This window comes from Leguminivora glycinivorella, chromosome 3 (genome assembly GCF_023078275.1).
Source record: "Leguminivora glycinivorella isolate SPB_JAAS2020 chromosome 3, LegGlyc_1.1, whole genome shotgun sequence".
NCBI classification, from domain to species: Eukaryota; Metazoa; Arthropoda; class Insecta; order Lepidoptera; family Tortricidae; genus Leguminivora; species Leguminivora glycinivorella.
The window spans coordinates 13,978,563-13,997,177 of record NC_062973.1 but is presented as its reverse complement, the minus strand read 5'-3'; the positions used below and the strand labels follow the sequence as shown (position 1 = coordinate 13,997,177).

Below are 18,615 nucleotides of genomic sequence, written 5' to 3'. Positions count from 1 at the left end.
ATTGCTTACGTAAATGGCGTAAAAGTGAGATTTAAAGCTAGAATGACACATTAAAATCAATAAGGATTTATCTGTAACGACATTTAGGTAGATGCTGCGATCTATCTAGCTCGAAAGTTTGGTACCTACTTAAATATTGTGCAAACATCTATTCAAACATTTTATGTAAATATGATTTCGTCAGTATTTAAGAAACAAATACGTACTTGAATCTTTATTAGATAAAAAGGTAGAAAGAGCGTTGGTACTAGCATAGCGCCATACACAGTTACTAATACGAGTAGGACAGTAGGTACCTACGTTTCTAGTTCAAACGAATCTTTTTAGGGTTCCGTAGTCAACTAGGAACCCTTATAGTTTCGCCATGTCTGTCTGTCCGTCCGTCCGTCCGTCCGTCCGCGGATAATCTCAGTAACTGTAAGCACTAGAAAGCTGAAATTTGGTACTAATATGTATATCAATCACGCCAACAAAGTGCAAAAATAAAAAATGTAAAAAAATGTTTTTTTAGGGTACCCCCTACATGTAAAGTGGGGGCGGATTTTTTTTTCATTCTAACCCCAACGTGTGATATATTGTTGGAAAGGTATTTAAAAATGAAGAAGGGTTTACTAAGATCGTTTTTTGATAATATTAATATTTTCGGAAATAATCGCTTCTAAAGGAAAAAAAAGTGCGTCCCCCCCCTCTAACTTTTGAACCCTATGTTCAAAAAATGTGAAAAAAATTACAATAGTAGATCTTTATAAAAACTTTCTAGGAAAATTGTTTTGAACTTGATAGGTTCAGTAGTTTTTGAGAAAAATAAGGAAAACTACGGAACCCTACACTGAGCGTGGCCCGACACGCTCTTGGCCGGTTTTTTTATTGTGATGGATTGGGTGTATTCTAGAGAAAACATATAAAATGAACACTTAAATTAACGCTTTTGCAATTATTGTTACACAATCTACTATTGCGCGTATGAGAGTAATATATTTATAATGATTTTTTGTGTCTTCAATACTGACTAATGTGGTGTCATGACGTGGTATTGTTATACTAAAAGTACTAAAACCTACTTACAGTTAATAGTACCTATTAGATTTACAACAACTTACATTGTACGAAGTCGATTATAGTAACGTTGTACAACCCTGCGTGACCTTGCGCAGTAGTAACGACCGCGCCGCCGCTGCCGGAGATTAACTACTGATATATCCTTATACTGTGTCAATGACCTCCCAACATCCATTAAACACTCCACGTGCTTGCTGTTTGCTGATGATCTATAGTTAGTCAAGTCAATTAGTACCCACCAAGATTGTATTAAGTTATAAGAGGACATCCGCAATGTCTGTGCGTGGAGCATTCAAAATAATTTATCCCTTAATGAAAATAAATGCTCAATCATGACATTCACTCGTGCTTTCCACCGCCTCCATTACAATTACACGATTGACAACCAGCCTCTTCAACAAGTCTCATCTGCTCGTGACCTAGGCACTTGGTTTGATCCACATCTCACTTTCAATGATCATATTGTTGCTACATGTAATGTAATGTTGCTAGAAAGTCGTTGGACTTTGTAATCCACCAATGTAAATTTCTGGACTCGCAAAATGCACTTAGCATATTATACAACGCATATGTGCTAAGCCGGCTCGAATCTAATGCGATTGTATGGAGGCCCCATGAACATCAGTATACTCTTATGTTGGAGAGGGTGCAAAAAACTTTTATACGCTTTCTTTTCCGTAAACTCTATGGGTACTATCAGCATCTGTATCTCACTCTTTACGTCCTTGGGATGGTAAATTACACTTCCCTAGAGTGCAGAAGTTCTTCTTACGTTTAATACGCGGCCAAATTACTAACCCTACCATGCTATCTCTGATTTCATTAAAAGTTCGCCCTATTACTGGCATAGAACTCCGCCCTCGTCCACAAACTCTATTCGCTATCCCGACAGCACGAACTCATGCCCTATCACACTCTCCGCTACACCATGCATTAACTCTTCTAAATGAAATACTGGCCAGTGACAGCAATCTGGACATGTTTTACAGCACGGAATCGCAATTCCTTTCGATTAGTAGCCGATACCTGGAAGCTAATACGACTCCAAGTTCCATTAGCTACTGAATATTAATCAATCATAAGACCATAAGTGTGTACCCTATTGTATGAGTCTCTAAAACGACCCTCCTATTAACATGTATAATTGTATAGCCTGTCTGTAAGTGTTAATTTTAAGTAATTTATAAATAAAGAAATAAAGGATCGCTGACCGAGTGTTCTGCCATCTGAGGACCTATCCTGTAATCTTACCGCGTAGTCTTGCCAGTTGAACCATTGGGAATTTTCTTCCCAATTGTAAGACTTCGCTTTCTTCTACGAAACCAGACGCGACAACTATTTCGACGGAGCCCCGCCTATTTCTACACGGTTTGTCCGTCGAGCATTTAACAAACCTAACCTACCTATTGCCTGGCCCTAACTATCAGTAAGTCTATTGGGAAGAAAATTCCCAGTGGTTCAACTGGTAAAACTACGCGGTAAGACTCGAGGGAATAGATAGCCTCATCTGAGCTACCTTTACCCAGCGAATCTTTTCAAAATAAGCTGAATAACATCGCTCGCCGACGTTTGGTATTACGCTCGTGTACGAGTAGGTAGTAGGTACCTATTCATTTAGCCTGGGATAACGGATCCCTAATTTCCCTAGTCTTGCTCTCAATTCGTTCGCAAATCGCCAGTGAGATAGCGCCCAATTAGCAATAGAGGGGCAGATAACTACGACCGATGGTCGATTTTGTGATATTTATTAAAATTGTCTTCAAGATCGTGTACCTAAGTCATTTTTGTTAGCGTTCCGTTCATATCAGACATATAAATAATCAATATTTATCATAAATATTAATCATATAAACAATTTCTTTGACGATCGGTTTGGCCTAGCGCGTAGTGACCCTGCCTGCTACATACGCCGCGGCCCTGGGTTCGAATCCCGGTAAGGGCATTTATTTGTGTGATGAACACAGATATTTGTTCCTGAGTCATGGATGTTTTCTATGTATCTATGTAAATATTTGTATATTATGTATATCGTTGTCTGAGTACCCACAACACAAGCCTTCTTGAGCTTACCATGGGACTCAGTCAATCTGTATAAAAATGTCCTGATACTATTTATTTATTTTATTTAATATTTATTTCATTTCAGACATACTTCAGAATAAACCCTCCTTTTGTTTCGCCAAAATACTTAAGATCAGCGGTTCAATTAAAATATTAAGTTAAAGTAATACCTATACAATCGTTTTACAGAGTGTGTACACTCGATCTTTTACTATTACTTTCATAATGTTACAGGTACTAGGTTTAGTTTGATTTAATTCGAATTCAAATTCAGGTGCCATGAAATTAATTGAAAATTTGCTCGTTTTAAGATTCTCATCATTTTTTATTTATTTCATCTACTCGTTAGCATATTTTTCTAGCGATATTGAATTACTCAGCTTTTGTTGTCTCAAATTAAATTCATCAAATATAGACAAAGATATTTATTAAGCAGGTGTGAGAGTTGGCGCACGAAAATAAGCAATTTCGTTGGAATTAAAGATACGATAGCCCTGTAATTTGAATAATTTAATCTATTCTCTCTTTCGGTCTGTTAATTTTTCGCAAATTTTCTTTAATAGCTTACTGTATTTAATCACATTAAAAGCCTAGAAAGTTAATTGATCCCTAGGGATGAATATGGGCTTGTTTATTTTTTCTGGAGCGCAAATAAATGACACGAGGCGAGCAAGCGGAGCCGTACCAAATTAATTGCTGTGTTCTAATTATGGAGATAATTCGTTTTGATACCGAATATTATCGCTACACTTCATAAAACTAACTCCACCGCATCGTTTGTCTATGCGTCTGTTTGTTCGCCATAAAATTAAAAACTACTGAACGGATTTTCATGCATTTTTCACCTCTACAGCATCATTCACGCATTTCATGCATTTTTACAGTAATTCTTGAAGACGGTTTAGGTATATTTTTTTTTGTTAAAGTTTCAGTTTGCATTTGAGTTTTGATTGATTAACTCTTAAGTATTTATTTTACCTTAAGTTTTGAGACGAATTTAAAAAGTTGAATTTGAAATAAGAACATGCCCGCAGCTTGCATCCAGTGTTTCAAATTTTGAATTTGGAATTTTTTAATTTTAAAAAGAATATTTTATTCGATTATATATAAAATCTTTAAAATCTTTAAAAAAAACGGTCAACGGTGATTTCGTTGTATGAAGCCGGTGCAAAACCTATGGAGATTTTCAATCACATTAAAAGTATTGGAGCTAGTCGCAATTTTGTATATTATACCTTGAAGAGGTACAGGGAGACCCAATCAATTGCTGATTAGACGTGTGCGCCGCGCCGGCGCGCCGCCGCCGCCGATTATTAATCGGCGTGAAATCGGCGTGACCTTGGTGGTTAATAAATTGCTCAAACTTAGTATTTGATTACATTTTTGGACTTTTTATGCAATTTACAATACATATAATTTACTTTTATTAAAATATTCTGTATTAAGCACTAAGAAAGATGTGAAAAACCGGATATGGGAGAAGATCTATTAATCGTGACGACTTTGATCTGGCATACGACTTGACACTATTGTTAACAGCACTACGATAATACCACATCTGGAGATCCAAGAACTTTCCCTGTTGGATCTTCTGCTATCTTTTCATCTAGATCACCATTGAACCCATTCAAGATTTCATGGCTCCTCGAAATATTGTCCGTTCCAAAATACCCACGTGCCCACCGCGTCGGCAAATTGCTTATAGCCGCTGTGTAATCAGCAGATTGAATAGGAGGCGATTGTTTTTTGCGCCTTACGCCCCCAGGTAACCCAGGTTTGCTTCAATTTGCATGATCCTAATTTCGTTGCTGATCTGGTTCTGCAGGAAATGAAGCTTTTCATTCCATTCTATGTGGTTCCAATCACTGGCAAGTGTCAAACTTCATTTGATAGAATCGTGTTCTTTTTAAATAGCCTAATATGTGTCCCACTGCTGGGTAAATGCCTCCTCTTCCTTCGTCCACTCATCACGGTTTGATGCCTGCTCCCGCCGTCCGAGTGATATCTCTATTTTTGGTCTGCCTTTGCCCCGGCGAAGCTGCGGTAACCATTCAGTTGCTACTTTAGCCCACCGATCAGGTGCAAACATGTCCTGCACGTATCGTATAGCACATGGAAAATTATTCAGTGGTTCCAAGACGCAAAAAAACAGAACCGCATTTTCTAATAATCTGTCTGCGTCCTACTCAAAATGCCGAGACCTATATGCCGGACGTTCGTTTCCAGCATAGTTCAGCGTGTAAAGCTCTTTTTTTCCTCGACACAGATAACGACGGTATCATTGGAATTTTGCTGAAGTTGTATGCTTTTGAGAGGTCACCGATGTAAATTCAGCTTTCTTACCCTTATGGCGTAGACCCAACCTCATAAAAATCAGCTTTGGCGTCCGTTATCATCATAATCATCATCATATCAGCCTTTTTAACCCCCGACGCAAAAACGACGGGGTGTTATAAGTTTGACGTGTCTGTCTGTCTGTCCGTCTGTCTGTCTGTCTGTCTGTCTGTCTGTTTGTCTGTCTGTGTGTGTGTCTGTCTGTGGCATCGTAGCTCCCGAACGGATGAACCGATTTCGATTTAGTTTTTTTTTTATTTGAAAGCTGTGTTAGTCGGGAGTGTTCTTAGCCATGTTTCATGAAAATCGGTCCACTATGTCGCGGTCGGGGGTTTTTTCAAAATTTTAATTTTTTCATCCACTGCTGAGCATAGGCCTCTTTTCAAGTACACTACTTGTCTCGATCCTGAGCTACCCTTATCCAGTTATGACCCGCAATTTTCCGGATGTCGTCCCCACCCAGCGAATAATCGGATGTCAAGCGCTTCTTACATTTGACACCATTCTGTTAAAATATTAGTCCACCTGCCAAATATTAGTCCATCGCTTTGCCCAGCAACATGGGTCCCACTCCCAACTCCATTTTAGTTTGGTTTTATGACGAAACCCACGTCTTGCACCTTGGCCTGCTCGGAAGGTTGGCATTCATCAATTCAAGTCCGTTTTATACTACTCCTTCTGTACTGTACCAAAAAGACTACGAATTGAAAATAAAGTAACCAACAAAACGATTTCTAGTTTATTAGTTTACATGGCACATCTTTGAGCACCGGCGGGCAAGTCAAAGGGTGGTCAAATAAGCAAAAAGGCATTTAATTTTCCAAATGAGTTTGATACAGCTATAGCCGACGATCGCGTTTGGCACAAAGTTTTTCTTTAATTTCATCACTAAGCTCATAATAAAGAGATGGTTGTAGATTCATGATCACTTAGAGAAGGAATGCTTTGATGGAAGCCAACATTGATCAAAAAAGATTTTGTGCCAGCAAAGGGTAACTATTTGGGTATACTCGAAAGTGTTTTATCCCGTGTTCACTTATATGTGTTATTTAACTCATATTATTATTTTATATAAAAGTGTACACAGTACACCTGTAGGCCTAGCACATGATGGCCGCGGGAGTATGTCGCCGCGAGATAGACTACCCGTCCTTATGTCATTAATACAGTTAGAACAGTGATTTTCAAACTTTATGGTGTCACGGCCCTTTATGACCCCTTAATTTTTTTCGCGACCCCCATGCCTCGTTTATTTGCCAAATATTAGCTATATAAAGTATAACAAAACTGGATTTGCAGCTTTATTTTCTGACCATGTTTGGCTATTGAAAGTGGCAAACGAGTATCTTGCCGCGATATCTTTGATGAGAGAACATAATTACAGCAGATAAAGTTAACGGATTTCTAGCAAAAATAGAGTTGCGGACAACATCTTTACACAATATGTAATTTGATTATTTCCCTGGCATAGCTAAAATCATTCAAAATACATCATCAGATATCTCCGTGAACGTAGAAATTCTTATTTCTGTTATGGTGGAGAGCTTGCAAAGTGAAAAAAACCAACTCTCAAAATATTTCTTAAGAAAGTTGAATTTTGAATCCTTTTTTGAATAAGTCCCGGTGAAAGAAGCAAATTTTGGAACTAGTGTCTGATAGATTGCAAATAAATTGGAGTTGGTATCCATTTCAATTGGTGCGTTCTGGGTTTTCAAATAATGGCTTGATCCCATTTGATACTTCATATTTATGTGAGCTGACATTTTCAACAAACAAAAAAAGGAATAAGAATTTGACTTTATTAAGTTAGAAAAAATCAAATCAGCCAGTCATAAGGACCTATCTCTTAAACCTAAACTTCGTGGCCCCCCAGGATAAGTGCCGCGACCCCCCTGGGGGTCGCGACCCACACTTTGAAAAACACTGAGTTAGAAGAAGACGTGGCATCTATCTCGCGGCGACATACTCCCGCGGCCATCATGTGCTAGGCCTACTGTATTGATCAAATTTTCAAGAATAAAAACAAATAAATGATTTTTATATAAGAAACATGAAATCAAGGTCACGCCGAATTCACGCCGAAAATACGCCGCCGCCGCCGATTTTTTGACAAACGCCGCCGCCGATCATTTTTTGATCGGCGCACACGTCTATTGCTGATCGACCAAGAACCGGCCGTCCGCGATCGGTAAGGACTCCAGCAAATATTAAATTGATCAGGGAACGACTCCGTCGTAATCCGTGCCGCACACAGAAGAAAATGGCTCTTCAAACTAATATTTCACGTATATCGGTAAACAGAATTCTTAAATATGATCTTAAAGTAAAGGCCTACAGTCGGAGAAAAGTTCATTATTTAAATGATCGCCTTCGAAAAATGCGGCGTGTTCGATGTCGGATGCTGCTAAGGACACACGATCCTAAAAATATTTTATTCACTGATAAAAAAATATTTACAGTTGAAGAAAAATTTAACAGACAAAATAACAAAATCTATGCAAAACGCTCGAAGGACATTCCGGCTAACGTGCGAAACGTCCAACGTACCCATTACCCTGCTAGCGTCATGGTATGGTGGGGCGTTTCGTATGAAGGTGTTACTCCGCTACATTTCTGTCAACAGGGGGTCCAAGTCAAGGCACAAAATTATCAGAATGATATACTAGAGAAAGTTGTAAAACTCTTATCTAGCACCTTATTCACTGGAAAAGACTTGACTTTCCAACAAGATTCTGCCCCGTCTCATAAAGCGAAATCTACCCAGAAGTGGCTAAAAGACAATTTACCCAGCTTTATTAGGACTGACCACAGACCAATACAACAAGACGGCCCTTACAGGGCGACTCGCGGTCACCAAGCATACGACAAATCAGGTTTATAAAAGTTTGAACGCGTGCGATACCGATCAGTAGCGCCCAAGTATACGACCCGCTAACAGTGTTCGTGTCCGCTCGGGAAAAAATCTTAAATAATCAAATTTGGTTGCAAACAATGGTCTCTTGCAGTATAAAGTGGTGTGGCAAGTCTTCTAACACTTCTACATATAAAAAAGATGGAATAACATTCCACAGTTAAGTCAAATTACTTATTTTGTTGAATATTGTTTATTATTCGCGGAGTTCATTTATACTGGTCAATATGGTTGTACTGAGCGGCGCCGAGGCGCGTCCATCCCTTTTTGCCTAGTTAACAATGCGATATGCTATCCCTTTCACGTAAACGACTAGGGATGGGGCCATGTTAGTTTATGTCTGTTGCGGGAACTTCGTACTACCGTTCGTACCATGTGCTACCATTTTATGAAATATAAAAGAAAGCAGATTTGTAATTGTGAATAATTATCTAGAAACTGTAGAGTCTGTAGTGTTATTTAGTTGATTGATTAGTTTAGAATATTTAGTTGGTAATTTAACTTAGTAAACGTAAGTAAAAATGCACAGTTATTAGTTACTAGAATGATTTTTATTGAGGTGCTATCACAATCATCATCCTCCTTGCGTTATCCCGGCATCGGCATTCGCCAGCCTGGGGTCCGCTTTGGAAACTAATCCCAAGATTTGGCGTAGGCACTAGTTTTATGAAAGCGACTGCCATCTGACCTTCCAACCCGAAGGGTAACTAGGCCTTATTATAATTTAATTATAATATTATAATTTGTTGCAAAACAAATTCACCACAGTACTGGTACCGGTACCATTGTCTATAATAGACATGTCTCATTCCCATCCCTGCTGCTAATCGTAAAGGCGCGCCATTATTTGAAACGACCAATGGCAGCACCGTGCGCGGCCGCCTCACCCCGCAAGGATTGGTGATTTGCGTCTCGAACAATATCGCTTGCATTAGGCTTCTAGTAGGGTGTTCTGTGGGACTGACGAATGGCCTTCGTCAAGCCCCGATTTAAACCCGTTGGATTATGTTTTGTGGACAGAGTTGGAGCTAAGAGCATGCCGAAAAACACATCCGAACCTTCAGTCCCTAAAACGCACGCTAGTGAGAGAATCGAAACGAATCCCCATAGAAAAGGTACGTGCCGCTATTGACGAGTGGCCAGCCCGCTTAAAGGCCTGTATAATAAAAACGTGGCGGTCATTTCGAGTAAATTTTATTTATTTATTTATTATTTATTGTATATCGATAGTCCTATATTTGACATATTACAATAAATTGTTTCAGTTTTTTATAGTGTTAGTTTTTTTCTCGTCTCAAAACTTATGAACACACGAGGTACTTACTTGCACCTGCTATAGGGAGATCGCAGAAAGACAAAATTAGATGATTGTGAACCTGAATGCGGCCTACACGAACTATTTAATATCTAATTATCTACCTATCCCAGTGGTTCCCAAAGTGGTCCATACCGCCCCCCAGTGGGCGCTGAGGAGTTCCAGGGGGGCGGTAGAGGGCTCGAAAGCAATTGGGGGGCGTTCGTCCCTCACAGGGGGGCGGTCCCATATATGAGGAAACAAAACTTAAAATAATAACTGTAAAGCCTACTGTTAAACAGCATCTGGTCGTTTGTCTCGGCGCATTTGTATTATTATGCAATAAGCCGCGCCCGCCGTTAGCTAACATTGTTTTATTACCTTAGGTTTGTTTTTGTTTTGTCTAATATCTTTTGTTGGGTCCTTATTCTCCTTATCGGCGCGAGAACTCGAAACCATCTGGGTGACCGTTACACATGGACGTACATAGTGCACAGCTTTATTTGCAATCAGTAAATCCACGTCTTTCTAGTTGAGCTCATCGTTGGGGATCCTTGATTAATTTTACTGCGCATAAAATTATTTTTCGAGAGTGTTAATGGTGGTTATAGTAATAAGTTTAACTGTCCAGTTTTGCCACAAAGAAGCGACTGAACATTTTGAATAATGTTTTTGTGATACCGAAGTTAGTTGGCTGTCAAAGGGTATACATGTTTAACACGAATTTATAATCTGTTTGACTCGGTACTAAATAGAGTTTTTAATAAACAAAGATGAATAATTGCGAGCAAATCTGATTAAATCTACAAATGATATAGCATATTTGACAGATTTGTTCAAACTGTTCAATAATGTTAATCTTCAATTACAGGGTGATCACTTGAATTTAATTAAAATCAAAAATGTTATTGCTGCTTTTATGGGAAAAATCCTTCTGTTCTAGCGTAATTTAGGAAGAGGCGAATATATTCGCCTCAGCAGCAGTGTCCGCCACAAAGGAAGAATTACTAATGTATTGTCAGCATTTACAAATTCTTCATGCTGACGTCAATGAGCGATTCCAAGATATTCTTTCAAACATACCGGATTAGCTTTTAAATCCATTCTCGCAGTTGAATACAGCAGAGTCACCTAACTTAGAAGAAGAACTAATTGAACTGACAACAAATGAAGAATTAAAGTGAAATTTAAAATGGGATACCAGGAGTTCTGGCTCCAAAAATCAATACCTCAACTGTACCCTGGATTATGGTAAATAGCACAGAAATTTCTATCGCGTTTCCATCTTCGTATTTAGCTGAGCGAGGTTTCAGTGCCGTTCTCACATTGCTTACAAAAAAGGAAGCAAACTGCATATTACTGAACGTGGTGACCTTTGGCTATTTTTAACGAAAATTCAACCAGATATAAATAAATTAACAAAATCGCATCAGGCACATCCTTCACATTGAAATCTTGATTGTTCAATAAAGTCAGTAGATAACTTCATATTTTCAATAAAGACAATTGTGCAAAAAATAAATAAATAGTGTTTAATCATGTATACTTGTTTTATTTTTAAAAATAAAAGCATTCTCAAAAAGTTGAATATAACTATGTATTTCGTTCTGCTTTACATGTACTTAAGTACGTATTCTAAGTCGTTTTGGGTTTTGTGTTGTTGTTGGGTGAGACTAATGTATGATTTTTGAAAGTAATGACTAAATAAATACATCGTTTATTTCAGCTATTTTATGATAGGGGGGCGCTGAAATTTTGTTTGGATACCCAAGTGGGCGGTGGCCCAAAAAAGTTTGGGAACCTATGACCTATCCGAAGTGACAATCGTTGAGTTGAAGCTACGTAGCGGTCGGAACGTCGGGCTCTGTCGCGCCACTCCAGCCGGCGTATCATGCTGCCAATTTTATCACTTATCCATGTGGATAAGACATCTGTCACTCTCACACTGACATACTTGCTAAAGCGTGACGGATGCTTTATCCACGTGGATAAGTGATAAAATTGGCAGCATGATACGCCGGCAGAAGAGCAATAGGAAGAGAGAGCTAGCAGCTAGGTACGATACACTTAGGAAGCTGGTTGGTAGCCTGAACTCAAACTCTCATCGAACATACTTGGCAACCAGCTGATATGTAACGCTTCTCCCTTACATAATAACAATTAATCCAATAAACGTTCACGTTCCCATGTCTGCCGTCTCTTCTGTTTGAAATGTAATCACACACCGGCCTTGTGGTTGTTCGGATTATATATAAGTCAAAAGCGAGCCGCCCCGGCATCGCACGGAGACTAAAACATAATAATAAATATAGTAAGTTTCCTTAAATCATATAATACGTACATATATATCGCGAACTTTTTGAATATAGCTCCGGTCACCTAAATACTACCGGTTTGGGCAGCGTTTTCAATTAAAGCTCTTAGCCAGCAGGATTTTGTCCGACTCGATTAGAAAATATCGTCATCGTTTGGTCCATCGTTTTCCAAATTAATATGATGCGACTTGACAGTTATACAACGGTTCGAATAAGGCCCGTTCCTCGTAACCATCTGACTGTAATTTGCATAAAACGAAAACCAAAACGCAACAATTCCATTTAAAAGATAAATACGCTGCCACTCACGATTAATTATTATAATTTAAAAACAACTTTAGAACGGTGGCGCCACTGCTGTAATTTTTACTCCAGTATTTCATAGCCAATTATACGGTTCTCTTGCGAAGGAATTAGATTAAACAAACTTACGAATGGGTTGCTCGCACTTGAGATATGCGCTCGTCTAACATTCTCTAGCTTCTTGCAATAAAATTGAAGTAAATAACAAGCTAAATTCTGCCAGAGAAGAATTACTAGGTATTTAAGGGTGCTTTCAAGAAAGACGTCAAAATAATGTAAAATTGATAGTTCTAGTCGGTGAAATCCTACACTTTCCGTTAACTAATGGAGATAATTAATTCAAGTTTCAATTAGACCATCTTATTATCTTGATTCTGATCAGACTGGATTTTTGAAAACTAACTCGTTAAATTAATTATGAATGTTTCTCTGATGCACGTTTAGCGCTTATAGCGCTGAATTTATGAAACTCATAAATTTATAATACGTATATCCTTTAGTAGACTACATTTTTATTAGGTATAAGGTTTAGGAAAGGAGAAAACGAGGCTAAGATGATTTTTTAATTTTTTTTTCAGAAATTACCTAAAATTAACTGACAATTTCTTCAATCAATCAATCATCATTTATTTGAGTTTGAAATCTACATCACTTTGAAAATCTACATCACATCGAAGTTATTTTCGTAGTAAATTAATCTGCAACGTTTACTAAAATTACTCTTATGCTTATTGGTTATAAATTTCTATTATCTATTTTTGGCAATTTTTTGAAAACGAGCCACAATTATTACCACTTCTGGACATTTTCTCATATTTTGTTAGAGCAATTAGAAAAAGTCCTGTAATATGTTATATATTTGTAAACTACTCGCAAATCCCTTTAATTTAATACCACACACGGTATGATTAAGCGCTCGGTTGCGATTTCACTATTTTTCACAAGAAAGCTTAGCCCTCTTAAGTACATAGTAGTCCAGGGGCAGTATTTTCGAACGAAACTAAGAAGTTGAAATAGATAATTTCGTACATTGACCCGTTATTTCATGTCTCTATCGCACGTGCATAATTGTTGCTGTCTTTGAGTAATTATGTTAACTAGAGAGGGCACCTCAACTTGATTTTGTGTAACAACACTTAGAGCCGATCGGCACAAACGCGCTTAGTCTGTGCCGAACGGCTGTGGTAGATTGACGTATCGCAATGATTCTGTGTCAAAATGATTTGATCGGATTTTATGGTAGCCCAATTTAAAGGAGCTCATTGATTGCTAATAAACGAAAATCCTTATAAGTTTAATAGGTCATAAAAACTGAAAACTGAGTCTTACGGTAGGAGTCGACTGTGGGATATGGGTTCATTTCGATGTTTGCGATAGGTTCCCTGCAATATCGTGAGTTGCGTTCTCTTATTGGATTCCCTTAGTTGCTAAAAGTGGCACTGAGACTTAAGCAGTTCTATTTATGTGTTCTACTGTCCCTTTTGGGAATATAGGCGTGAATTTAGGCATATATATGTATGTATTCATTTTGCAATATTTCTACTATTTTCCAGCGACTTTACAGATATGTAAAATGTTAAATATATTTTTTTCGTCACAAACGAAATCCTATCAAGGTCAGATTCTTTTACGAATAAAATTATTACCTTTCCCGGGCTCAAATTACTCGTAACGTTTGAGGACAACTGTGTCTCGAATGTCATTTGGGCGCAATAAATACTTTAATATGACACTAATAAAGTGACCCGTAGTAAAGATAAGTCTCAAATAAGAACAATATGATGACACATAAAAACTCCTGCTGCTACAGTTACCTTTTATGTCCTATCTAATGGCGTCTGGGTTTAAGTTACGACTACAATTGTTCTTGGTATTATTGCCGCCGGTTATTTTTTATTCAGTTCAGGAAACGTTATTAATATTTTCAGTCCATCGTCATAAAGCAGCAATTAATAGTGTCTGACCCCCGTGTGGTGACGGTTTAAGAATTTGACCACCTTTTTTCCCGTGAATGAAAAAAAAATGAAAATGATGCCGTAGCAGTCGACTACGTGGGATGCCGTAGAAGTCGACTGTGGGATATAGGTTCAGTTGTGATGTGGTGTGGGCGATACGCTAGCAACCTGTCACTGCTATTTCACTTTATTTAGTAAGTTTATGTATGTACAGTATGTTTGACAAGAGCATAACCAGTGTAGGTATGTGTGACATTTACGAAAAAGGAAAAAAAAAAAATAGTGACTGAAAAATAGTGACTGTGGACCTCCAAACCTCTGGTGTTTCTAGTGACATGTAGTGATTTGTAGGCGATTGTCTGCTCAAGTTTGACAATACCTACAAAAAGAATAGATATTAGTCATATTAGATAGTTCTTTTGCCTAATACAAATCTACAATGCTCTTTTGATAGTTTCGTGTCTGCTATGTCAGCTATGTTCTGTCTTCAGAATGAGTGCCCTTTTGCGCTTCTCGTTACAAGATATTCCTTTGTATGCACGTAATGTTGGCGTGCCTGTGGAATTTGTATAGTGCTAACTGTTGACACCCTATACATATTCTAATCACAAAGCGATGACTACTATCTTAATAATAATCGGTTTGAAAGACTCTCAGATCAATTGGGATCCTATTATAGACCTGAGTCGGTGGTAGGGCTATCGAAATCTTTGCCAACTTAACTTGGTAACTCAAAATATGGAACTGCCACGAGCCGCGAGCGAAGCGAGTGGTTCGAGAATAGAATCCTGAACTTGCGAGTTTTCAACACACGAGAAGTAAAATACATTTGCACCCGTGTGTAATACAAAACTTTCCCGCTCACTATAGCGAGGAAAGTACAACGCAAAACACGCGTTTATCACTGCTTCCAGTAGTTCCACAGGTGGTAAATCATCTTCATCACTACATTCACCCACTTTTATCAATTTTAAAGCAGAAAATTTTACTAGATTCAAGGTTAAAATACGTTATCCACTATTGGATAAAATTCACACACATAAAACACGTGTTTCCGAGCTCGTGACTTCTCGTACTAGGGGAAAAAGCCTTTTTAGTGCAACGACATTTTTAGTAGGTAACGTTGCTCTCAAAGTTGTATTCATTTTAGGGAATAGTTCTCCGTGATAAAAAGGACACGTGTCCCGCAAGTTTATGACGAAACGTTGCACGACTAGAATAATTAGGTACTGTATTACATGGTTCAGTACGTTTGGAATAAGCATCTCAAAATAGTCCAGCGTATTTGTCTCTTTTGTAACAATATCACGCGATATTTTCGTGTAAATAAATTGGACATATGTCCCTCTTAAAATGTTGACGGAAAAACTACTTTTCATCACACCCGCACTTTAAATGTACTATTGCACGCAGGTGGAGCGTGATTTATAGAAAAATCGTTCTCCCAAGGGAATAATGAAATTTCTTGTACCGTATTTAACTTTTTTACATCTATTTACATATTTTTTACATTGCGAGTGTGATGAAAAACATTGTGTGTAACTCGGGGAGTATGAATATTACTAACTCGAGTCTTTAAATTTAACTTACGCTCGTTAGTAATATTCAACTTCCTCCCCTTGTGGCACAATTTACTATTATTTACGCGAATTACGCGATCTAATCCATGAAAATCATATCAATCAATATTACCTTGAGGTAGATATAATGTGTTGTAAATTTTAAGAAATTAGGTACAGGTATACCTATAGATACGCCCCTCTTAAACTTTTGCCGAAAACTCAGTGAGCTATATTATGTATGTATGCTATATTATGTAGGCAGGTTAATATTTACCTATAGAGAGTTTAATTAATTAAGAAACAACAAAAACGACAAAAACAAAAATAACAGCCACCTTGATACTGACGAATGCAGTGAAACGAACTGCACGGGTTTTACGCATCCCTAAAACGGCCAAGTAATATTAGCCGTAAGGAAAATTATGGGGTGGTACAACCCCTGGTTTCGAATAATATCTTATCCTGTTGTTATTAAACCTTACCTTATGTGACACGGAGATTTACGTAATAAAGCAGATTGTAATTTCAGATGCGGTCGAAATAAAGTTAGTTTACCGCCTATCCTTTATATGAAAATATACGGGTAAAACCATAGACTACAATAGATGGGAGACGGAAGGTTTTAACCCTTAAATGCATGACCTTAACGAAGGTTTATTCAAATTTGAATTTTGACATGCTGTCATTAGAGTCAAAAATAGATGATGCATATATACATCACTATGCATTTAAGGGTTAAGCAGGATCTAAATAACCTTATATCATCCTTTTAGACCTATCCCTTAACTTGAGATATAGTCCTACGTAGCAGAAAGCACGAAACTTAGCATAAAAATGGAGGAGGAGGGGAAAAAATAACCACTCGGCATGTTTCTATTTATTCTTATAAACGTCAGAGCTATATGCGTGCATATGCATGTCAAGTTTCGTGCTGCCGCTCCTTGCCATACCTTCATACTAATTCGGGTTACCAAGATGCACTATTTACACTCTCAACATGAATAGTTTAAATAGCATTGCGTGACCATTGTGTTATTTTTGTTGCAGTTGACCTATTGTGGGCAGGACTGTCAACGAATACCACCAGCTTTATGGAAAATGTATGGTGACAAAGTCAGATATTTAGACCTTAGGTAAGTTCTACAGATTTCTTCTGTAGGTATTTTTTTTACCTTGATTAAGAAAACGTAAATTTATATTCAATTACATTGTTTAATTCATACTAATATTATAAATGGGAAAGTGTGTGTGTCCGTTTGTTTGTCCGCCTTTCACGGCAAAACGGAGCGACGAATTGTCGTGATTTTTTTAAGTGGAGATAGTTGAAGGGATGGAGTGTGACATAGGCTACTTTTTGTCTCTTTCTAACGCGAGCGAAGCCTCGGGCAAAAGCTAGTATCTTATAGAATTGATCTCAAAAATTGTATTATCTCTAAAAATGTTTTTCTTACCTCACCTAACCAAAAACTTAGCTATATATTACTCAAGGTGTGTAAGGATAGAAATTGACTCTAAAATATTTTACGACAGTCGTAGCCGTGCTCCCATTTTTAGGGTTCCGTAGTCAACTAGGAACCCTTATAGTTTCGCCATGTCTGTCTGTCCGTCCGTCCGTCCGTCCGTCCGTCCGTCCGTCCGCGGATAATCTCAGTAACCGTAAGCACTAGAAAGCTGAAATTTGGTACCAATATGTATATCAATCACGCCAACAAAGTGCAAAAATAAAAAATGGAAAAAAATGTTTTATTAGGCTACCCCCCTAACATGTAAAGTGGGGGCTGATATTTTTTTTCATTCTAACCCCAACGTGTGATATATTGTTGGATAGGTATTCGAAAGTGAATAAGGGTTTACTAAGATCGTTTTTTGATAATATTAACATTTTCGGAAATAATCGCTCCTAAAGGAAAAAAAAAGTGCGTCCCCCCCCCCCCTCTAACTTTTGAACCTTATGTTTAAAAAATATGAAAAAAATCACAAAAGTAGAACTTTATAAACACTTTCTAGGAAAATTGTTTTGAACTTGATAGGTTCAGTAGTTTTTGAGAAAAATACGGAAAACTACGGAACCCTACACTGAGCGTGGTCCGACACGCTCTTGGCCGGTTTTTATAATATCAGTATCACTCCAATTGACTACATACACCGTTTCGTCTAGCAAATTATACCTAGGCATACAGTGCGATATATACATATGTTCCTTGAACCAAGGGCATGATGAGATATAGTTACTATTTATAGTGCCGAAAATGTTCTATATTTATCCCCTTCATCCTAGAACTACTGACTAGTACCAACAGCGAAATATTTAAAGAAATTATTTGCCTTGATCCCTCTGGCATATCGAAATTTAGGTGTAGGTTAATAAAATACATTTAAATAGTTTTTCGCGAAATGACCTCTGTTCCCGTTTAGGTATTCTTTATTTAGATACATCTTAACGTCAATGTTTGTCAGTTTTGTATCCCATTAAACCCCAAACTTTCTACGTCGACAAACTCCAGTTACATTTATATGCTAAAATAAAATTGTCACGTATCGAACGTATTTTATCCACCTGGGTTTTTGGACCGAATCGTAATCACTGGAGCCTCATTTTCATTTATTTAGTACAAAGCACCGATAGAATCTTGGACTAAAGAAATGAAAAGAGGTTTACTTGACTTTATCAGTTCTATCTTCTTAACCCTTAAATGCATGATTTTTTCTTTTAACGAGATATTAATATATGTGATAGACAATGGTTTTCTGACTCTGGGTTTAATACCGATTTTAATATTAAATCAGTGTTATAAGTTAAATAGGCCAAAAGTTATTTATA

General features: G+C 37.7%; 1 protein-coding gene across 1 annotated transcript in view; it reads left to right on the top strand.

Annotated features, from left to right (window-relative positions):
* LOC125224624 (leucine-rich melanocyte differentiation-associated protein-like) overlaps positions 1–18,615 on the top strand; it is an 87,873-nt gene that overhangs the window by 8,604 nt on the left and 60,654 nt on the right. The window contains exon 2 of the mRNA XM_048128049.1: positions 16,842–16,927. Coding sequence (XP_047984006.1) covers positions 16,842–16,927 — 86 coding nt within the window. The remainder of the gene's footprint in view (positions 1–16,841; positions 16,928–18,615) is intronic.